At 45.1% G+C, this 24,879-nt stretch overlaps 1 protein-coding gene across 4 annotated transcripts in view; it reads left to right on the plus strand.

Moving 5' to 3' along the window:
* EHMT2 (euchromatic histone lysine methyltransferase 2) overlaps positions 1-24,879 on the plus strand; it is a 231,504-nt gene that overhangs the window by 168,181 nt on the left and 38,444 nt on the right. For all 4 annotated transcript variants that reach the window (XM_086924581.1, XM_086924583.1, XM_086924582.1 and 1 more), the window contains exons 23-24: positions 13,196-13,273; positions 22,402-22,517. In XM_086924581.1, coding sequence (XP_086780707.1) covers positions 13,196-13,273; positions 22,402-22,517 — 194 coding nt within the window. The remainder of the gene's footprint in view (positions 1-13,195; positions 13,274-22,401; positions 22,518-24,879) is intronic.

Below are 24,879 nucleotides of genomic sequence, written 5' to 3' on the forward strand. Positions count from 1 at the left end.
CATTGCTGCATCTTATGCACAGTGCGTTGTGTTCCACGACAATCCCAGTAGAAGTGCTCCTCTGACGAATTTGGCACAGAGGCTTTATTTTAAATATATTAACGGCACAGCTCAAATCACACTGTGTCAAAGGTGCAGAGCTGATGCGATAGTTTGGCTAGAGCTATCTCTAACTGGAAAACGTAAATTCAAGGGCATCGCGTTGTATGTGCGTAGCCTTGGACATAGTGTATGAATAACATGATAGCAATGCTTACTAAGAAATTAACTGCATGGGCAATAGTTACTCAGTACATTATGGGATAAGTGTAAAAAATGTAAAAAGTCACAATTAGTAAAATGATGTCAAACTAAAATGGAGACTCAGAGTGGCCCTATTGTACCTCACTTAATAGCTTTTGCATAGGCAGACCTATTGGCTTTGCCAATGCTTGTTATTTTTTGTTTCACAAACATGAAGTTACACCTGCTATATTTCCACCTTTATTTTACTAATAAATGGAAACTCTTATTTTGATGCCTGTCAAGTTTTCGCACTATAAGCTTTGGAAATGTCTATAATATACACCCATGTTAAAAGTTTAGCATGATAGTATAGACGAGTGAACAGATAAGAAAGCGTCATCATTGTTTACTCTCCAAGTCAGTATGCACAGGTAATGGCCTGGCCACCCTGAATGACCGCATAGCAAGTGATGGAAAAAAGGCCAATTTTCCATAATTTTTGTTTTTCGAAATTAAATACAAGCAGAAAAAAAGAATAGTTTTCTGCCAGTGTTTATCTTTAAAAATAACTCTGGATCCTTAATTATAACAAGCATTTGCAATGCAATAGGTCTCGCATTTGTGAGAGTTTGAGCTATTTTTATTGTAAATTACATTGCCTTTTATTTATGTTTTGGTTTTTGAAACATCAATGAAAGCCATTGTCATTTACAATGCCAATAGGTCAAACTCGCGTAAATGCGAGACCTATTGCATTGCAAATGCTTGTTTAAAGAAGCTCGTTAGCACAGCTTGTGTTTTATTGCAGTTTGGGCCCTCTTGCTGCTTTTGCCGGCATGTACTGCAAGAAACCCTGCGGCGCTTCCCTTATTCATGCAATTTTTCAACAAAAGCTTCCTGCTGCGAAGGGCTGCTTTCTTTCAGTCTGTCTGCCCCAAGGAGATCATCAAATAAAATGATGCACTTTTTAAACAATGATGAGAGGGACCAAACATTAGCTTCCTTAAGGCAGGTACCCTGACTCTACCGGGGAAGCCCATGTCAGTGGGTCCGCACAAGAGGGGCTTGTTCTTTGGCCAGGTTGTCGGTGGTCAGAGCACTGACAGCCGAGATATTTGCTAAACTAAAATGTCACATTTAAGTATACAAGGCACCAAATAACGTTCACAATGATTTAAACGTCCCATTACAGATGAGCAGTTTTAATCAACAATGAAAGCATAATATTAAGGCATTAAACATTGACAGAGTCCTGCCTGGAAATTATTACACTGGGATTCACCCACTTGGCAGAACAGAAGCACAGAAAACTCCAGGACATTCCAAGTGTCACAATGGATCTGTAGGGAGAGTGCGGGGGGGACGATTTTCCTCTTATAAATTAAATGTAGGTTACAAATCTTAACACTTACAGTGGGGACAAATGGAATACATCCCGTTATAACGGCCTCTCAAACCCATCACCCAAGTCTTTAAATTTCCAGCTAGCTAAGGGTTTGGAAACCTAGACAAGCTTCAAATGAGAAACTTTCATCCCCCGTCAATGATTCATTATGAATATGCAAATGTCTCCTCAATACATTTTGCTTCTCTATCTGCCTAGTGTTGCAAAGAGCTGCCACCTTACCAGACACCACCAAAATACCTTCAGAAATCAGGGCTCATTTCTAATCCAATATTCGAGAATCAATATTCCCCATTTGCAGTAAAATAAGTATAAAACATTGCGCTACCAAGGCAACTTGAAAAAAAGTCATATGGTTTAAGGAGGCATAGTACACTGTGGCCATGGAATGTCCGGCTTCTTGAAGGGGAGAGGAAGTGAAAGTGCGCCATAAGTGTTTTGTGCCGCCGGTTTCTCTGCTGAAGGGAGACAGGAGTTGGCACGCGTGGACAGGAGATGTGCACGCATACGGAGTGCCCATCTCCTGTCCACGCGTGCCACCTCCTGTCTCAATTCGGGACAGAAAGCGTCATCAATTGAGTCTCGCAAGCAAAGCAGCGCATGCGCTGCGTTCGCGAGACCTAAAAATTAGTGAGCCTGTAGACTTCACTCCAGTGACGGCATTTAGACAGAATTTCAGAAACTGAAATATCGTGGACCAAAATATCATGTCAAGAATGTCAAGGGCACAAATATCATGCTATAGGTGACCAAAGGTTTACCATATATTACTCCACATATATGTAACTCTCTACTTACCTATTTGCACTCACCTTCTCGATATTTTGTTCCTTAATATTTTTGACACAATATTTCGTTTTCCCGTATTCTGTCAGTGATCCCCCTGTGACAGGTTAAAAAAGAACCTGTTCACTCCAGCCGATCACTACACGGTATGCTTCTGCTTTTTAACTCTTGGTGATGGCAGTAACCTTCCACCACTATGAAGGTAGCACTTTGGGTGCCCCTGAGAGTCCAATAAGACTGCAATCCGTGGGACAGGCCTATGTTGTGGCGCACAACATGAACCGTGTTTGCCTATGACAACAAGAATCCGCATTAGGGATCCACACAACAATACAGTTGGCCACCCAGGGCAGAGGTACATGTCCATTACCTTGCAGTGGACCTTGCAATGGACCTTTCTGTCCCAACACTGTCTATTACCATATGCACTGTTAATGTGAGGAGGAATACATATACACATGAACGCAAAGACTCCAATAGAGTTTACAGCTGCTTATTGTTGACGTTTTACATTGCTTTGCTCCAGCCTTCAAAACATTCCTTTAGGAATTAAGCCCTTCTTTTTTCCTCCTTTTGCGAGGGTCAGACTATTAGCAGTGTAGAAAAGTAACTCTAAGGGCCATATTTATCTACATTTTGCACAGGTGCAGTCACCATGAGTGACGCAAATTGGCACAAAATGTTAATTTAGGATTTACTTTTCAGTACAAAACCTGCTTTGCACTGGAAAGTTGCCTACAAGTAAAGCAAGTACTACTTTTTATCAAGGTGGGGGAAGTCCCATTCCTGGTGCATGTGCCTTCCTATGCTACCGCCTATAGTTATTAACACAAAGCCCTATCTACTGACATTTGTAGCAGGGCTTTGTAACAAAAATATTAAACCTGGGCAAAGTTCACCGGGATCCTAAAATGTGCAAAGAAAACTCTGCTGCGCTACGTGGAGCTCTGCAAGCGGCAGAGTTTCTTTAGATAAATGCCATTCGTAATGATTTTCAGCGCCAGGTGCTTGTCCACACTGTGCAATCAACGTGAATGGCACCATGCGCAACGCAAGCGAGCGCTGCTTCCTTTCTGCCACTTGAGTAGATTTTTACTCGAGCGGCAGCTTTCTCAACGCACACAGACAGCTTCTCAGCGCGAGCCTGAGCATACGCAACCACTCACCATGAGAAATCTGACCGCCCACGTAGAGAAATCTCACCAGGAGATGTCTTTTTTTGCCTATCAAGTCTCACAATATTATAATGAGGGGGCACCAGAAGATCCATGACTAGGGACGAGGATTCTGATAGTCATGTTTCAGTAAGGATTGTTATGTCTATTTCCTGGTTAATGATGATATCGGCTATGTCAGAAGCATGTTTAGCTGTAGGCATTTCAGTGTATTCTCTATTCTACTTGGGTTCAGATTTTGCGAGTCGGTGATTAGCTGTTCTTGTTGTAGGTTGTTGAGATTGGGTTTCCTCTCATTCAGTCTGGATATTCGGGACTGTTTTGATTTCCTCCCCTCTACTGCGGTCAATAGGCTCTTATTCCCTGAGTAGGGATAGGGTTTCTTCTTCCATTAAATATTTCTGATTCCTATCAGGTCGATTTTGTCTATTTGATAATGGCATCGCCATCTTATTGCTCTTACTTTGAGAATTATTTATTAGTTCTCGGATGTGCTCGACTTTGGTGTGTGTGTTTTCCGTAATATCACGTTGTTTTTCTATCCCTTGAAGTGTGCTTAGTAAGTCATGCGATAAGTTGCCCATTTGTGTTTGGAGCTCTTTGATTTTTCTCAGGATCTGGGGTGACTTATTAAGATTGCTCACCCGCTTATTTCGAGATTCACATTTTTTGTTCCCGTGTTTTCATTCTGAACTCTTCGCCTGGGTCTTTTTCTGTTTGCCATTAGATCAGTTGTCTATTCCACCATTATTTGCTGTGTTGGATGCGCTATCTATGCTTTGTGTTCATAGTATCATGTTTGTAGAACATACAGTTCGAGTGGATCTAGCTGACCTTTGTGATGAAGTACTTAGGGGTATGGAAGAGGTAGCCTTCTCCATATCCGTTATTCCTAGGTTTTCTTTGTGTATTCTGTTAGTTGAAGATGTTCCGTCATTGTGGGGAGGCCTCGATTCTTCCCTTTGAAGAGGTTCTGTAACGTTGTTTCCATGACGTGTGGACACTTCTTTTCTCTCTGTATCATTCCCAAACGTTGGGCCTCCTCTTTCACTAGTGTCTCCTAGTTGCGTTGACTGTTGTAGTTCCTGAGGATCTCTAGTTAGTATGCTGTCTGAGGTCCATATTTCCCTCTTATGAAGCTCTGTGTTGTTGTTCGCATGTTAGTGTGGACCATTCTGTTCTCTCTGCATCTCAAAACTTAGACTGTACCAGCAGTACCTACCAATAACACACCACAACCGCCAATACGATCATCCTCAATATCAATACTAAAGGAACCAATACCTCCAATAATATTACAGTCAATAACACACCACCAATACCGTCACCATTAATACCTTCAACATCAACACTAAAGGAACCAATACCACCATCAATAATATCACACTACCAATAACAGAACACCACAAATACCATATTCCTCTAAGCCACCAATATAATACTGCAGAAACCAATACCACAACCAATATTATCAACACTACCAATAACACACCACCAATATCGTCACCATCAGTGCCACCAACATCAACACTAAAGGAACAAATACAACTACCATCACCAATAATATCACACTCATGTGGGAGCGCGGTGTTTTACCAATAGCTTAGCAAAGCAGCTGATGCAGAATTCCTTGTGTGTCCAGATTTTAGGCAGCAATAAAAATATCAAGATAACCCTTGTGATTCATGTTAGAGAGAGATCAGGTTTTTTTCTAGTCGCAGATTTGGCTCACCATATGGTAGCGCAGAGGGTTAATATGCCTGCAGCAAAGAACAGATCTATATTTTATATGGAAAACTGAGTGAATTAGTAAAGGCAGCGTTTTAAAACAAATGACATGGATGCGAGAAATAGGCTATGGAGAGATCAGGAGCCCTTTTGCCAGGTGTTAGTGAGGGAACCTGAGGAGGCGGTATTGGGGGGGGGGGCTCTAAAAAAAAAAAGATTGGCGTATTGGGCGACAGCAGCGCTAAAGCCGGCCCTGTCAATGCTTAAGGAAACAATGCCACAACACAACTACCAAGCACTGGCAAAGCCAATATGCCTGGCTTTCACTTCCTATCGCCCCGAAACATAATTGCTGCAAGCCAGTGTTTACATGCGCTGTCACATTTAACAGTAATCTTTTATATTTCTCCTGCGTGTGTAGTGTCGTACGCCCCTCCTTCCCTGTGCATTAGTCTCGCCTGTGGGTAGAGTGGGTCGGCCCAAGGCTAAGAGGGCTGTATGACTTTGGGAGAGTGGGTGAGATGGGGGACGGGGTGGAGGGTCAAAGTAAAAGAACAGGTGTTGAGCAGTGAAAAGGGATGCTGCCAGGGGGGCTATGGGTGGATATAGGGGCACTGGGGGGTGGGTAGTTGCACTCTAGCTGGGTAAGGGCCCCGTCGATAGGTGGGGCTCTCGTGGTGGGTAGCTGTGCCCGGTCGCAGGTGGTGGTTAGGGGCAGACCAGGTGAGCATTCAGGTGTGGCCTTGCTTGGGTAGGTGCGCTCTTGGATGCAGCTAGGCGCGGCCGCGGAGAGGGCTAGTGGCCCTCTTGGCGATGACGCCCCCTCGGTGGGCCTCTGGGGCTCCGTACTCACCACCTCCAAGAGTTTGAGGGCGAAGCGTGGTGGCTTCAGGTGCTGCCACCCCACAAAGGTGGGTCCGTCGTCTTTCTTCTCGACGGTCTCCCTGTAGACAGCAGCATCCCCTTCTGCCATGGCCTCCCGGTAACACGAACAGATCGAGTAACAACCCTAAACAAATCACAAGAGACCACCTCAACGCCACCTCCAGCCCCCCGCAGCGCTGTGCTGGAGATCGAGGGGCACAGAAGCAGGAGCTGGGCGAGAGGGCGAAACTCCGAAGTGAAAGCATCCGCTCCCCGAGGTGCCCTGCCCAGGAAGGAGGAGCTATGGCCGCCTAAGCTTGCATGGCGAGGGTAGTGTAAACACCCCGCGCCACAAGATGCAGCTCTGCAGTGCGACGCCTCCTTCTGTCAAAACAAACGACAATATGATCAAAACTAGGTTACCTTCAGCCACAATGCGCGTTCTTCTTGATTCCTGCAGGGGATCGGCACTCAGTTGTTGGCAGTAATCAATTCGAAGTTTTATTTGCCTCCGAAATTATTTTTTTATTGTCTTAGTATTTTTTTGAACAGACCTTCCTCTTTGGGTTGCACGACGCAAACATGCAAATATGTTAGTTTTTAAAAAGAGAACGTAACAGTAAGGCCAGACTGAGGGCAATAAAGGCAACTGAGATGCAGATGGGAGCCTCCTTCTGAAGTGTGTGTGTATGTGTTGTACTCGCTGCTTCCTTCCTGCCACTCTCATCTATGGATATTTCGTAAAGTCCTACTCCTACATAATTGAGTGGCAAATTCTCTCAAAGCTTACACTGATTACGTACTATTGTAAATTATCTCCCCTTGTGAAAGTTCGTACGTTTTGAAAGATGACTCAACTTCAAAAAGTTATGTAGCAAAGATCAACACGTTAAAGATATACAAGCGCTCGCCATGACACAGCCTTTTGTCTCTAATCCCCGTCCTTTTCAGACTGGGCGCCCGGACTTCCTGCTGACTTAAAAGGTTTCTTATCTTCTTTATGGGGCCATCTGGACCCATAAAGAAGATCAGAAACCTTTTACTTCATCAGGAAGTAAAGGAGCCCAGTCTGAAAAGGACGGGGCTTAGCGAGAAAGGAGAACGTCACTAGGACCTCTTCTCCAATGGTTGGCCACCGTTTAGGAGGCCAGCCAATGGAGAAGAGGGGCGGAGCTTAACCCTCGCTAGTGAAGTACACTCTATAACAAAATCTCGCGAGCTCGTCTGCTCATGTGCGCAGTATGCCATGCGAGACCTAAAAAGGGCTTCCGGTTTTATGGTGTATATTTGTTTACTGTTTCCATTGGTATTTATCCACTTTGTTTTTTGCTCATCGCATCTGTATTTATCCCTATTATTTTTTGAGTTATGTCAAAGAATAAAGTGGCTACTAGTATTTTTCCACATTTATGTAACCTGTAAAAGTGCAATTAATCTTGAAAATCTTTTGTTTTTTTAAATAGTGTAACAGGCTTGTATGTTGTAACAATTGACTTGTGCTATAACATAAGCATTATGATACATATGTGCACAATTAGTTTGTCAAGGAAATCCTTTCCCCTTTTTAGGTCTCGGCTAGAAGCGCGTTCTCGCCAGAGAACTATAGCTGTCGGATCAGCCGACAACGAGAGGGAAGAGGAGATAAGAGCCGGCCACGCGCAGCACTTTTCCATAAGATAGCGTTGTGTGCGTGAACTTCTGCTGTTTTCAGCAATGCTGAAAGAATCGGATCGCGTTGTGCGCCTCGGGAAGAGGTCACGTGACTGGGTTTGGAATGCAGGGGAGTCTGCAGCAGTGTTATTTATGGCTTCTGACGTGCAATGTGCAGATAACGTTCCTGCCCCCAATAGTTATCTGTCCTGCTTGCCGCTACCTTCCCGGAAAGCTGGAAACATGCCGAACTCAGCGCCCTCCTAAAGAAGCCCACAGTAGACCCCACCAAGCTTAAGAACTACCGCCCCATTTCGCTCCTCCCATTCCCTGCCACAGTCATTGAGAAAGCTGTCAACAGTCAGCTCACCGCCTTCCTCGAATCCAACAAATCCCTCGGCCCTTCACAGTCCGGCTTCCAAGCCAAACACAGCACCGAGACCGCCCTCATCGCAGCAACAGACGACATCCGAACTCTACTGGACAACGGAGAAACAGCTGCCCTCATCCTACTTGACCTCTCCACAGCCTTCGACACAGTGTGTCATAGCACCCTTATACAACGCCTCAGCAACGTCGGAATACAAGGAAAGGCATTGGACTGGATCATCTCGTTCCTCGCCGGAAGAACCCAGAGAGTCCGCCTCCCCCCTTTTAGATGAGAGGCCACCGAAGTCATCTGCGGCGTACCACAAGGATCTTCACTCAGTCCCACCCTCTTCAACGTATACATGAGTCCCCTCACATCCATCGCGCGCCAACACTACCTCAACATCATCTCCTACGCAGACGACACCCAGCTGATCCTCTCCCTTACCAAAGACCCAAACAACGCCAAAACCAACCTACACGAAAGGATGAAAGACGTAGCCGAGTGGATGAAGAACAGCCGTTTAAAACTGAACTCGGACAAAACGGAAGTCCTCATCAAAGGATCATCCCCCTCCGCCTGGGAGGACTCATGGTGGCCACTGGCCCTGGGAAACGCACCCATACCAACGGACCACGCACGTAACCTGGGATTCATCCTGGACTCCTCCCTCTCAATGACCAGACAAGTCAACGCCGTCTCATCATCATGCTTCAACATCCTACGTATGCTCAAAAAAATCTTCTGTTGGATCCCCACCGAAACAAGAAAGACGGTCACCCACGCACTGATCACAAGCCGACTGGACTATGGAAACACCCTTTATGCCGGAACCACAGCCAAACTACAGAAAAAACTCCAACGCATCCAAAACGCCTCAGCCAGACTTCTACTTGACATCCCCCGCCAAACTCACATTTCTGGTCACCTGAAAGACCTCCACTGGCTCCCAGTCAACAAGAGAATCACGTTCCGTCTCATCACCCACGCACACAAAGCCCTCTACGACCTAGGACCCGAATACCTCAACACGCGCCTGTCCTTTTACACCCCCACCTGCCAACTATGATCGTCCAATCAAGCCCTCGCCGCAATTCCACGCATCCAAAGATCCACCATGGGGGGGAAGATCCTTCTCCTACTTAGCGGCCAAGACCTGGAATTCTCTCCCCACCCACCTCCGCCTCACACAGAACCACCTCTCCTTCAGAAAACAACAAAAAACTTGAATATTCGATAAGTAAAGTACCCCCTCCCTCAAGCGCCTTGAGACCCTCTGGGTGAGTAGTGCGCTATACAAATGTTAAACTTGAACTTGAACTTGAGATGCACGCTGTTAATATATTTTATGGAGGATGGTTCTCGATCTCCTTGCTTCTTTATGTACCCATTTACTGTAAAATGTAAACTTCGTTGAAATGAGCCTTCCGTTACTGGTGTTTCTAAGCATCGCATCCACGTCTTTTGCTTCCCCTCAGTGTGCAAGCTTTATGTGAGGGTGCAGAATTAACGAATTTCTGCTGGTTCTGTGTGTTTGCTGGTATTAAAAGGTGACACATGTTCTCTTTATGCGAGGGTGCCGATTCCGCTGGGTCTGTGTGTTTGCAGGTATGAAAAGGTGACACGCGTTAGCTTTATGTGAGGGTGCCCAATTATCGAATTTCCGCAGGTTCTGTGTTTGCAGGTATGAAACAGTGGTACACTTTTTCAGAAGCGAGCACCAGTCCAGATATGCGGTGGCATCTCCGCTTCCTCATCCAGTGCGGCTCTCCCAGACGCCGCCGCAAGTTATCAGCACTGTGGAAATTTCCACTGCTGTGATACAGACACCAAGGTAAGGCTCGCGCTAAGTTGGCATGATAAAATAAATGTAGGTGGTGGAATGGGAGAAACACAATTGTGCTTCTCTGGTGATGCACTCTACTGCGGTGAAGACTGCCCGAGAGTACTGGCAGCGGCGAGAGTGCACGGAATGCAGCGAGAGCGAGCGCCAGCGTGTGTGCAGCGGAGGCTGGATCCTCTCGCTCTGCCCGTCATAGGCTTCCACACCAGCCCTTACTGGGGATTACACAGTGCTGGCCCAGCCCTCCTGTGACTCGGTCGCTCGTTTGCAGCTGAAACTATGTTTCACCGCCTATATTTCAATGAACGTGACATACCGACGAAGAACTGCATTTTTTACGTCGGGTAGATGATGATGTATAGCTATAAAATAAACATGTAGTAATTTTAAAGGACTAGTGTACATGCCTTTCTGTGACTATTTTTAAATCCTACTAAAGGATTTATGGTGCACCTCTTAAACACTATATATTTTACGGTTTTACAGAAGCCTTAGGCGTTTCAGCAGCGGGATAAACAGCCGGAGCCCGTGTGCCCGGAGCGGGGAGCACGCCGGCCCTTCTGTGCTGGGAACAACAGTGCATGAACCTCGGAGCTGGCAGGCGCCCAACCTGCTGAGAATACTTTAAAGGGCGCCTCAGGGGCGGGGCTCGGGCTGAGTGATCCGAGGCCACAAGTGTTTCCTTTCAGGGGTGCAGGGCACACCGCAGGTCACCTGACTCCCCCCCCCCCCCCCCCCCCCCCCCCCCACCTTGACTCTCGGGAAAAGGGACAGGGCTTCCTGCTTCTCACCAGCAGTGTGCGTGTTTGGGGTGCCCAGTACGTCATTAGGCAGTGCTGCTGGCCTGTCATTGTATTCTTCTTTCTTAAGTTTAGCTTTTTTGTTGTAACCATATAAATAGATGTAAACCATGTGAACTCGTAACTTTGAATCTGTGTTTACAAACATTTCTAGGACTCTGTTACAGGATCTCACGATTTTCTATTAATAAGTCTGAAATTGAAAGCGGGCAGGTTTAAAAGAATTGTAAAAAAATACAAGCTGAGAAACAATACAGGAAAGATTGGGAAAAGGCGGTTGGCCTGTTTCTTTTTTAAAGATATATAAGAGGTTAATTTGTGATGGGTCCTGCATACACCGGACCCAGAGAACAATGCAAAGCTTCACTTTGATGCTATTAACGCGAGTGCCTAATTTGTGCGTGGTGCTCCAGGTGGTGGGCAGTGCCACTCCGTTTTCGACCTCGGGCAAGAGCGAAAAAAATAGATAAGGAGAGAGTGAAGAAAGAAGACAAAGGTAGAACAAGGGAGACCAAGAGAGAAAGCAGGGATGACAAAGAGTTTGGAGGACTGAGACAATGAGAGAGAAGCGAAGGATGGTGGAAAAAGGGGCATGGGGTGGAATCAAAACTAGAAGTTATGTTGTTCCACAACCAGGGCATTGGACAGCACCTGCCTCGAATCCAACAAAAAACATGGGCCACTCATTCAGGGATGGGTGACCTGGTACTGGAGGCTGATAGGAATGGATGAACAGGTTCTGGAGGCAGACAGGAATGGATGACAGGTACTGAAGGGAGGCAGGAATGGATGACCGGTACTGAAGGCAGGCAATATGGACGACAGGTACTAGAGGCAGGCAGGGATGGATGGCCAGGTACTGGACGCAGGTATGGATTAATTAATTAATTAATTGTGGGTTTGTAATGCGCTAGAATCGACTCCCGAAGGAGTATCTCTGCGCAGTAGACCGCTGGGGAACCCGTCCTGGCTTTCCCTGTGAGATGGTCCCTACTGGGTATCTCCAAGGTGAAACCAGGCATCCCTGGCGTATGTGGGGGGCCGTTGTGGAGATGAGGCAAGCTAATGCCCAGAGTTGCCTAGTGTGATCCCTTATTAGAGTAGGCACCGAGGTGAGAATTATCGAGTCCGCTGACCCTGGTCCACGACCCTGCCGCGTCTGGAATTGAACCCTGGTCCCGGGCCGTCCTCTGCTCTCGAGTCTGCCGCCTCTAACCAGTGAGCCACACCACTCCACTTACCGGGTACTGGAGGCAGGTAGGGATTAATGACCAGGTACTGGAGGCAGGTAGCGATGTCCAGCATGTGTAGGTTGGCAGGAATGATCTGCTACCTGAGGCTCTCAGGCCTTGACATACTGGCCCAGGAGGCAGGCAGGATTGGCCAGCATGCAGAGGGATGCAGGGATGGCCAGGTGCTGGAGGCTGCAGGCAGTGTCCAGTTATCATGCACCCTGACAGTCCCTAGTACCATTGCTGTTCTGAGTGTGGGCACTGTCAGTCACTGGTACTACCGCACCATTCTTTTTCTACAGTTTTTTAGGTCGAGTCGAGGCAGCGCATACGCTGCTCTGTGAGGCATGCTGTTTTGATGATGTACTTGAAGCCCCGCCCACTCTGCCCATATTTGTTATTGGCCTGTTTCATTGTCCTTTGTAAATGATGGCTTCTGATTTGTAAATAGGCTTGTTAGTTCACCCTTAGTACCGGCTTGATTATTTATTTATTAGTTTTCACTTTTATATAGCGCAAACTTTACCCGCAGGTATCAGAGCACTTTAAATCAGCATGCTTATAACAAGCAAGACTAGCACTCTATATTACTGCCAACTTAGCTTAGCATAAGCAACAGCTAACCATTCACAAACAATGTTTATATACCAATTGCAAATTAAAAAAAAAATTCATGCAAGGCATTGTCATTTACAATGCCAGTAACGCAAACTTTAATGCTGCAAGACCTATTGCATTGCAAATGCTTGTTTTTACTTGGCATGATGCCATTTTATATGGATTTGGGCCTGACCGTCATGTTTGATAGCACTGAGAGCCAGCAAAAAAAACTCATTCCAATATTTTGTGTTCTTATGTCTTTAAAATAAATGCCATCAGGAAAGCACATACTTTTTTATCTGCATTAAATCACTAAAAACTGGGAGCCTTAATTATAACATTTATTGTTTGGTGTTTAAAAAGAACAACTTGGCAACATTTGCAGCATTCACTGCAGCTTATAAGAGACATATATATTAAAAATGGAAGGATTAATTAAGAACAGGGTCCACACAGGTAGGTTCAATCCAACACATGAATTGTAACTGTTTTTCTCACCTGTGGATTTTTCTTTTAGCACTGTAACTGCTTTGATGACTGCTCCTCTAGTAACTGTCTCTGTGGGCAACTGAGCATTCGCTGCTGGTATGACAAGGTAAGGTTTCTGACAGTCACCCTTGAAAAAAAACTACTTTTTAACTAGCTTTAGGTATGCATTTCTCGCAGTGCTCTCTTTACAGGCAAAAAAAGCCTTTATCACTGTGCGTGTCACGAACCATAGTTAACGCCACAATACACAGTACTTCTACAGTGTTGTAACTAAATACTGTGCATACCACCACACACAGCACTACACAAGCCCAGCCACCTGTGCATCAAGGCAACATCAACATTTTGACACAATAGAGCGTATAAACCTGTAACTGAACCACTTTGCACCTAGACTGTATGTTGCCACACCTACTATGGATCCCCTACATACAAAAGACATGTGTAACCTTTCAGGAGCTCTCATCCCCTATGCCTTTGAATGGAGCAAGAACATATGGAGTTAAAAAGAGGAACAAAGATGTAAGCTTAGTAAAATACTTTCAGCATGTCTTAGCTACGTTTCCCGTCCTGTTCACCACCTTCTCTCTTTTTCTGAAACGTTTACACTGCTTTTGGGCGACATCTGCTTGCGCTCTCTTTCTCGCTCGTTCTCTTTCTTTACCCATCTCTTTGTTTATCCCTCTTCTTCTGTCCCTCCTATGACCCTCTCTTCATTCTCTTCTCCCACTTATTAGCTAGGATGCCGAGCACTGCAATCTATTTTTGTATTTTTCTACTTTATTTATTGATAAATGCAGTGAATAAAGGATGACACTACTGACATGGATTAAAGAACTATATGTTCGAGGCATGTGGGCTGCTGAATTCATATCTATGCATAGATCGCCGCCTTGTGTTGGGTCCGGATGATTGCACCTTGTTGTCCTGGAAGAGTCTTCGAAGTATCACAAGATAGGTGACTCCTCCCCTGGACAACAGTGCGCATGGGCATCTTCTCCATCCTCAGATTGTTTTTTTCCGCCATTGGGTTCGGATGTTATTCCTCTACTCCAACTTTGGAGCCGAAACTTCTTTAAAAGGCCAAAAGGCCTTCGACTACGACGGTATTGTTCTCGCTCGGTACTTCTTGATTCGACCAAACTTTCCTTCTTGATCCGGTCGTTGACGCGGGCTGTTGGGCCTTTCGACGCCACGTGGGCCTGCTGTCGATGGAAAGGAGTCCATTCAAAAGATGCCCACAATGCCACTCCAAAGTCCCGCATACTGACAAACACACAGAATGCAACAAGTGCTTGTCACCAGAGCACAACGAAGAAAATTGCCAAGCTTGTGCCCAATTCTGTTTTTAAAAAAAACATCAGGATTCGACGGGCCGCTAGGCAAGAGATGCAGCGACAGGCACCGGAACCGGAGAACATCTTCGATGATGAACACGACCTACCAGAAGCGGCGGACTCGGATCTAGAGATCGTCACCGTCGAGGACCAGTCGGACTCCGATGACGAGATCCCACCGGGGCAAACCGTGAGTACACAGCCCCCAACTCCGCTTATCCCGAAACCGAAGGCTCCGGTCGAAGCAAAGCCTTAGCCGAGATCGACAATTCCCTTCAGAAGCCCCGCCTTCCGGCTTGGCTCCGAAACCAAAAACAAAGCCTTCCGATAGCCTAGGTTTTCAAGTAACGTTATCCCCAAGAAGGTCGTCGATTCCAAGAGGGTCGTCGAACCAAAGGTCGTCGAACCGAAGAAGGCCGTAGAGCCAAAGGTTGTCGAACCAAAGAAGGCCATAGAGCCGAAGAAAGGCGTCGAGCCAAAAGTCGGCGACCCGAAGAAGGTGGTCGAACCAAAAAAGGTCGCCCAACCCAAAAAAGTTATCAAGGTGAAGTCCGTCGAGCCGAAGAAAAGCCTCGAACCAAAGGGAACACACGACCCAAAGAAGGCCGTCGATCCTAAAAGGAGTGGAGATCAACAAAAAGACGATCACACTACAAAACCCGTCGAACCGAAAAGTCATCGAGTCGACAAAAGACATTGAGCCTAAGAAGGCTGTCGAACATAAAGTGTATCGACCAAAAAACTCCAGTCGATCCCAAACAGGGCGCCGACCCAGAGACAGACAGCGAACAGAAAAAGACGGCTAAACCGACAAAAGTCGTCGAACCGAAAAAGGTTACCGACCCCAAAGCAATGGTCGAGCCGAAAAAGACTCCACAACCGAAGGCCCTGGAGCCAAAAAGTCAAAAACACGTCAGTAAGCCATAAACATTGGCGCCAAAGCCACGGACAGTGGAGGAAGAACTCTTCCATACCGATCCCGAATCAGAGGAACAATCTAAACTGTATATAAACCCTGAGACTGGCAAAGTTACACTTTATTATCGAAAGAAAAGACCACTGGACACAGACACTCCTTCCCCTATTCCTCCAAAGAAAAAGGACTTCGGGACTTCTCCCTCTAGGCCCTTTACTCCTCCTCCTTTCTATCCCAATATGCCTTTTGTGCCCTACTCTCCTATACATTCTGACTATAATGATGAGGATTAGTGATCAAAAGAGAATGGACACTGGTATCCGCAAAAAAACCAATAGTTTTTTGTATCGCAAACCCTCATAGACTTCCTGGGAAATGTCAAAGCGGTATATCTTTTCTCCGCCCCATCAGGAGTCTTGGCATAGTCATCGGGTCTACGATTAACGTGCAAATGCCTGCCTCACCCGAGGCTACTTCTGGTATTCTGCAGAAGTGTCCAGAGATGAAAAAAGGAATTTTTTAAAAAAAGGTAATGGCTAGATCAAAAAAATGAAAAAATTTGATCACTAGTTACTTAGAAAGGGGAAATGAATGGACCCTATTCTTCCTCTTCCCTCCATTTCAATTTTTTCTATAATGATGAGGATAACATGAGGGAAGATACTCAAGATGACTTTAATCAACCAGAGGATCCAAATCCACAAGATGACACATGGGAGGATCAGAATGATCCATACGACACACAACCCATCCCCGATGCCTCCCCATACCCTACAAATCCGTCGCCTACCAACAACACCATTGTCTTTAACCAGCTGCTAGATACGGCAGCAAAATAACACAAGGTCGACATGCACACTGACCCAGTAGAAGAAGATTTTCTATTCGACACATTTCCTACCTCTGAGAAAAATGTCTGGACACTTCCTATGCTAAAAGGGGTACTAAAACATGCACCTGATCTATTTAAAGATCCAGCCAGAGCACGTGTACTCAATCCCAGGATTAAAAAAAAATATAAAGCGACCCATACAGACCCTGCCTATATTAAAGATCAGTTGCCTCTAGACTCACTGGTAGTAGCAAACGCTCGCAAAAGAGCAAACTTGCAAACTACAGGAGAAGCTCCACCTCCTGATAAGGAGTCTAAAATATTGGAAGCCTCAGGCAAGAGAGTAGCCTCACAGGCCTCTAATTCATGGAGAATCGCAAACACACAAGCCCTACTGGCTCGCTACGATAGAGCGCACTATGACCAGCTTGAGGGTGTAATGCAACACCTGCCAGAACCTTACAAGGCTCAGGCTAATGACCTCATTCAAGTGCGCTTGACGCAGCAGACACAGCAGCCAGATCAATTAATACCAGCGTCTTACTGCACAGACACACGTGGTTACGCATCTCTGGTTTTAAGAATGAGGTGCAATCCACCATCCTCAACCAACCAGTTAATCAAGACTTCCTGTTTGGGCCCTGCTGTAGACACCATTTTGGATAAAATGAAAAAAGATACCGAAACTGCGAAATCTATGGGCGCACTGCAGTTTCAACAACACAGAGGTTCCTTTCGTCGCTCCTCCTACAGAGGCACCGCACGAGGCAACACTTCACAAACTTCCTCTACATATAAAAGCAACACCCACAGTTCCTTTAACAAAGGCTCTAACAGGGAGGTTGTGGGGAAATAATAACAAGGGCAGAGGACGTGGCGGCAATAACACCAGAGCCTCCACTGCCACCAAACAGTGACTTAATCACACTCCCTCCAGACCATCCAACACCAGTCGGAGGCAGAGTCAAACAATTCCTACCAGTCTGGAACGCAAATACCACAGACAGGTGGGTGAGACAAATTATCCAGTATGGTTATTGCCTGGAACTCACTTCTACTCCACCCAACATACCACCCAAACACCGTCCTATGTCCAAAGAACACATCACCCTGTTACAACAAGAGGTGAAATCCATGCTAGAAAAGGGGGCCATAGAGCCAGTCCCTATTCAACACCAAGGGACAGGAGTATACTCGCTATACCACCTTATTTTAAAAAGGACGGGTCCCTCAGACCAATATTGGACCTCGGACCGCTAAACCAATACATACTCTTGGAGGACTTCCACGTGATCACTCTACAACAAGTACTCCCGTTACTCCAGCAACCTAGCAACATTAGACCTCAAGGACGCATACTTTCACATATCTATACATCCAGCTCACAGGAAACACCTCAGGTTCACAATAGAAGGTCAACATTTTCAGTTCAAGGTTCTCCTCTTCGGGGTAACCACAGCCCCGAGAGTATTCACAAAATGTCTAGCGGTAGTAGCTGCACACCTCAGAAGGCAACACATCCATGTGTTTCCATACCTGGACGATTAGCTCATAAAAGCAAGCTCATACACGCAGTGTGCAAGCCATACATCTCAGACACTCCAGCTACACAGCCTGGGTTTCTCCATAAACTACCCAAAATCGCATCTACAACCCTCCCACATACAGCAATATCTGGGAGCTACAGTATACACCTCTGTAGCAAAGGCATACCCAAATTCAGCCAGGATAGCCAACATGCAAACTCTCATTCGAAGATTCCAGCCACAACGCTCTTTGCCAGCTCGAGTGTTCATGCAGCTCATAGGCATGATGGCCTCCTGCATATTCATTGTTCCTCATGCCCGACTTCAAATGCAACCACTGCAAGAATGCCTAGCACAGCAGTGGAACCAGGCTCGAGGACAACTGAAGGACCTAGTGTTGGTAGACAGTCGCGCTTACAACTCTCTGCAGTGGTGGAACCCACAAAATCTTTCCAAGGGGCGACTGTTCCAAGAGCCGGTTCCACAACTAGTACTAACAGCGGACGCATCACTGACAGGCTGGGGATCCCACTTACTCCAATACACAGTCCAAGGGCTCTGGACAATAAAACAAAAGAGACTGCACATCAACCACTTAGAGTTGCTAGCAATATTTCTGGCACTAAAAGCATTACAAAAATACTTGAACAACAAGGCTGTGTTGATCCGGACGGACAACATGACAGCCATGTACTACATCCAGAAACAAGGAGGAACACACTCTCTACAGCTGTCCCACTTAGCACAGAGCATATGGAGGTGGACAATTCCAAGAAACATTTTTCTCCTAGCAGAACACCTGCCAGGGAAGGACAACCAAGTAGCGGATCTGTTGAGCAGACACAGCCAACAGCTACACGAATGGGAGATTCACCCCCAAGTACTCCAACCATTCTTCCAGAAATGGGGGCACCCAGAAATAGATCTGTTTGCCACAAACGAAAACTCAAAAGGCCAGTACTTTGCCGCCAGGTTCCCACATCCGTTGTCACAGGGCAATGCGATATGGATGAACTGGTCAGGCAGATTTGCGTACGCTTTTCCGCCAACTCCACTGATTCTGTTGGTGGTCACTCACGATGATCCTGGTTGCTCCCAAATGGGCAGGACAGCCATGGTACACAATGCTCCTGGAACTCTCAGTAGTTCCCCATCAAAATCTGCGCCTCTCGCCCCATCTTTTAACTCAGAACCATGGAGAAATCCAACATCCAGATCCCAATCGGATGAACCTAGCGATCTGGCTCCTGAGATCTTCGAGTTCGGATACCTTAACTTACCTCCTGAGTGCATGAATATTATCAAGGAGGCAAGAAGGCCAACTACTGGAGCATGCTATGCAGCTAAATGGAAAAGATTTGTAATCTATTGCAATAATAACTAAATCAATCCATTGGATGCTTCCATCCAGAACATCATCTGTTACCTCTTGCATCTTCAATTAGCATACTCTTCTATAAGACTACATCTTGCTGCTATTGCAGCATATCTCCAAAACCGGCAACACCTTTCCCTGTTAAGGGTACCACCAATCAAGGCTTTTATGGAGGGTCTTAAAAGGATAATCCCTCCAAAACACCCACCTTCACCAGTCTGGAACTTAAATCTGTTTGTTTCTTTATCACCGCAACATAAAGGTAATCCCATCTCAAAATCAGGAAAAGCCAGATGGATCATTAAATGCATTCAAATATGCTATCAAAAAGCTAAACGCACTCTAACAGTTCCCCCAAGAGCACACTCAACGTGCAAAATGGGGGCATCCATGGCTTTCTTAGGGAATATATACCTTGAAGACATATGTAGGGCAGCAACATGGTCTACCATACACACTTTCACTAAACACTATTGTGTAGACGCGCAATCAAAGCAGCAAGCTGCGGTAGGCCAGGCTGTCCTTAAAACCCTTTTTCAGACTGCTGCAGCTGGTACAGGTGACCGCTGCTAGAGGAGACACTGCTATACAGTCTATGCACAGATATGAATTCAGCAGCCCACATGCCTCGAACGGAATATGCTACTTACCAGTATGCATCTGTTCTTGGCATGTAGGGCTGCAGACATTCATATCGCCCACCCTCCTCCCGATGCCTGCTGCAGTATTCTATCTTTCAATATTATCTTTTGCATGGCCATCTCTTACTTTGCTATACTACATCTGCCACAATGGTGAAAAACAATCTGAGGATGGAGAAGATTCCCATGCGCACTGTAGTCCAGGGGAGGAGTCACCTATCTTGTGATACTTTGAAGACTTCCAGGAAAACAAGGTGCAATCATCCTGACCCAACACTAGGCGGCGATCTATGCACAGATATGAATGTCAGCAGCCCTAAATGCCAAGAACAGATGCATACTGGTACGTAGCATATTCCTTTTTTCATTTATTAGATGTGATAAAATATCACTTTATATACAGTAAACATTCAACAATTGCCACCTGTTATTAAAGCTGCCTTTGTTCCATATATATATTGATTTGCTGTGTAACATCTTGTTTTACATGTGCACTATTCCTGGACTTTGAATATAAAATGTGTACTACATACTTATGTCGATTGGAAAAGGACTATTTTGGCCATCAGGCTCCACTTCATTCTTAAACTCCTCTCATCCCCCAAACCGCACTCACACTCCTACCCCACTGACCACATCCTGTATGATTGTGGAGCAGTTGTCTCACAAAAGCTGTTACTAGTAGTCTTGACCGAGCAAGAACGTTTAACAGGTGTCAAAGGAGAAAGCATCATAGGGACATTTCCTAGTCGGCTCATTTGAGCAATTAACTTTACTGCCTGGCCTGCTGACCTGATAAGAGACCTTCTCACTGTAGTATGCAGGAACAAGATTGGGCAAAGAGATTCTGTTTCATAAACCCTATCAGAATTTCAAGAATATTGATATCTGGTTATGTTTGTAGTTCCCCATAGATCAGGCTCCCCTCTCACCTTTTCTGTGTTTACCAAGATCCAGTTACTCCAGATCAGTCCGTGGGCTGCTGGGCCTGCAGGAGTCACTGGGAATGATCAACCATGGATTCTTCTTTGGTGTATTTGTGGAGCTCTCTATACTATACTGTGCTGCGTACACAACCTGCCTGGTGTTTCAGTGTAGTGACCTTTGAGGATATCTTGCCACATTTCCATCTGTAGGAATGCCTTTTGTCCATGTGTAGCTTACATCCACACAGGTTGATATTTGGTGGCATGAGTTCATCTCCTGTCTTTGCCAGTCACCGAAGTAGTGGAAGATGTAGGTATTTCTAAAGTCTTCATATATTCACATCTACTTGACTTGGATGATTAATGTGAGTGCTCAGTTCCGTCAGATGCTCATTGATTTGTGGCATTTTTTTTTGTCCTGGCTCTGCCTGTGAACAAATTAGGCTTTCAACCATGAGCTGATTTTCATTTGATCCCTTTTAAAGGTAGAAGTGAGAAACTGTATTTGCTCAAGTCTTAAAAATGGCTTCTTGCCACCTTTACTCGATTACCCACTTTATGGATGAAAGGGCCCTTGGCACTATTAACAACTGTGCCATCATTCATGCCAAGCAGTAGATGCACTATCTCAGCTTGTCCCTTATATCTTACAAGGGAAGATGGAGCCACAGTTATATGTTTCCATATAAAGCCGTTATGTTAGGTTTGCCACCCTCTATGGATCTGAAGATATTCATTAAATGTGAATTCTGAGGGCAAATGGGGTCACCTGAAACCCTCAATTCATGGTCTGGACCCGGCAGGTTCCTTTATCAATGTCACACTGCTGTTACATTCTGCACCCCAACCTCATGCTATACCCGCTCATCAAGACTGTTCTTCTCAGACTTACTTATCATGATAAAGGATTTTTCAGAGTGCTCTCGAACGCTGTTTTGCAAAGACTTGGTGGCAACGCAGAGCCTAATGATTTGTAGTTTGTACAACGCAATTCTTCTGACAGCTCTGATTTTTGGTAGTTTCTGTGTTCAATACATGTTGTGAAAGTGTATTTGTATGAATTTGTCACTAGATTAAATCTGTCTACTTTTAGGATGGGGTGAAAGACCAGATGAAGGTGATATATGTCTAAATATGTACAGACAATAAAATCTTAAGAGTGTACTTTTCACATCTTTCTCAGTACTGTTCCTTAATAAAACTGCTTTCGTAAATCATTGATCCCTGGTACAATGGCTCACCTGTACACTTAGAAGCCATTTACTTGCTGGGATTTTTCAATTGGCTAGTTAGCAAGGTTGTCTGCTGGGTTTTGGCGTGTTATGTTGAGGACTGTAATTTGAAAAGGAGAATTTACTGCTAAAGCCTATGTATATCCTTTATGACCATAGGAACCTAAGATTATCTTGTTGGCAACATTCTCCTTGAAAATAGTCTAGCACTTTTGTTGGTTTAAGGTTAGTTTTGTGCATGTTTCCAGTCACCTTGGAGATGTGTGGTGTTGGATCTGATATCATTTGTCTCTTGCAGGGATTTTGATCACCACATTTCTTTTATGTTTCTTTACACACTTTCTTTGTTGCATGTCTCATGACTTTTTTGTTAAAGTAATCTTTCTATTTTTTTTATTTGTTAAAGGCAACAACATGTCTGATGCCTTCTTATTCGTTCTCACTTATAGGATGCACGTCTTTTGCAAGAGTTCAACAAGATTGAGCCACCACTAATTTTCGAGTGCAATCAGGCCTGCACATGCTGGCGCACCTGCAAGAATCGCGTGGTACAGAGCGGTATTAAGTGAGTGTCTACAGATGGGTCCTTTATCAGCTTGAATCTTTGTCAAGTAAAATGTCTTGCTTGTGTCCACCTTTGAGCAATCTCCAGTCATCTCCAGTCCCTGCTTAGCAGAGACTTCTATAAGGAACAGACTGAGAGTGATGAGTGTATTCGATTAAAGAGGTACAGAGGAATAGAATGTATTAAGCAGTTACAGTGAACATCCTCAAATGTAACATTGGATAGGAGTTAGTCAGAAACTTCATCTATGGTTCAGAACACCCAGCAGTGAACTGCAGCCACAGAAATACATTTTCAGGACCAGAAAAGACCAGAAAGACTCCAACTCCAAATTAGCAGATGCTCTAGTCTGTCCCATGTGGGCTTAAAGTCTGATGGATACTTCTAGCTTCATATTCCTTGCCTTGTTAATATTCCCCAGGCGTCGACACAGATCCGGAATACTCCAAAGCAAAACTCCTGCATGCCGGTATTTGAAGTCTCCCTGCTCTGTATCAACAATGTTCTGCTCCAGAAGTAACAAATGGAGCTGTATATAGTGCCACCCATGCGCGCTAATGTCAGTGCCTGTCTTTCAATGCATTCTGACACGGATCTGGAGCTCTGCTCTTTTCGTCTATGACGAGATTTTTCTAATATTTTTCACAAAATGTTGAAAGCGTGTAAGAGAAATGTCTGAGAGGTGACAAAATTCTACGTATCCGAGCCAACAGTACATCACACAATTTCAATACACCTTTTTATGAAAATAGAAATTATTTATTTGTTAAATTATAGTTCATATAATGAATCCATGTAGAGACTTTAGAACACATATACAAACATAGAATTAGCAGTTGGCTTAATGTGTGTCAAGATTAAAGTTCAGGTAGAAAATTGCGTTCATTCATGTCCCACACACTCCCACAGTCATTCACTAAGCATACACTCACTCTCAATCTCACTCACTATAATAATAATAATAATACAGTCACACACATCAAATCATAAAGATAAATTGGGGCCAGCAAATAACAAATTTTGTAGCTGCTAGGACTAGAGTAACAACATGGAGGCAAGGCAATGTGGGCAAGGTAATTTAGCAGAGACTTCACTTGAAGCCATCCATGTGGATCACGCCAACGCGCGTTTCAATGCAGAGCCTATTTGGGCTGCACCTTCATCAGGGCGAGGAAGACCAGGGGGGAGGGGACATGCACACTGTGGATGAGAGAAATGTTAGTTATATTCAAGTCATATGAGGTAATACATGTCTAATACATACATTCGAAATTTCTAAAAAATATTTAACATGATTAATATTGTTCCAAGATACAAATGCATATATATATTGAGGGATTTCAAAGAAATTCATATAATGGGCTAACTCAAGGTGTGTGTCACGGCTCTGAAAACGTGGTCACTCAGAACATATGGGTTCTTCCTTAATGGGAGGAACACTCAGGGCAATGCAAGGGATGGGCCCTGAACAGAGTACGCAAACCATGCAGAACACCAGTGTACTTACAAACTTGCATTCAGTTAGACATCTGATTATCTATAATTTAATAACAAGGGGCAATTTCAAGGCAGTTCCCAGAATGCAGCTAAGAATCAAGGGATTATCAACAATAAGCAGTTTAAGCACAAATTCGGAATAGGGTAAAAGATCTTTTCACCAATAGAGTGCCTCGATGTATACATAGTGAGGCGTTGTACATAGGTGAGAGCCTACCGGTGTAGTAATAATGAGAAAAGGGAGACTTACCACTTTTCACACTATAAATGACTAGCGTCTTAGGGACTTCATCAGCATGGGGAAATGTTCCTGTGTCAAAGATCAGCGATTCTCTGAGGGCGAGGGTCTAGGTTTTAGCGGTCCGATAGATACGTTTTTAAGAAGTTAAGGGTGCAAAGGATCAAAAGTACCCCAGGTAGTCCTATGGATGGAAAAACAGTTTAGAGGTCAAAGACTGTTTTATAAAGGCCGACTGGGAGTCAAAAAACTCTAGGCCTCCTAAGTGTCAGAGGCCCCAGGCTCTGGAGGTTCTAATTTTTACTCTGGACTTAGGTGGGAAGGTGGCTCGAGTCGCACGAGGGAGGGGAAAAGAGTTACCTGATGGGGCATAGGACATCGCAGAGGTGTCCTTATTCCGTATTAGGTACGCGTTCAGTCAGACAGGGTCTAGTAGGAGTTAGAGGCAAAGTCCTGCAATCGAGATCGAAAAAGCACATTGGGTAAATGTAAAGGAAAAGGATGTCAGGTTCGAGGTTAGGGCTTAGTGGCTGAAAATAGGCTCATTATTCTTGAAATGGTAATCGTGAAATCACCTAATTTCGGTAAGACAGGGGCCGTGGGTCCCAATAAGGCCGGTCTGTTATC

This window comes from Lissotriton vulgaris, chromosome 5, assembly GCF_964263255.1.
Source record: "Lissotriton vulgaris chromosome 5, aLisVul1.2, whole genome shotgun sequence".
Lineage (NCBI taxonomy): Eukaryota > Metazoa > Chordata > Amphibia > Caudata > Salamandridae > Lissotriton > Lissotriton vulgaris.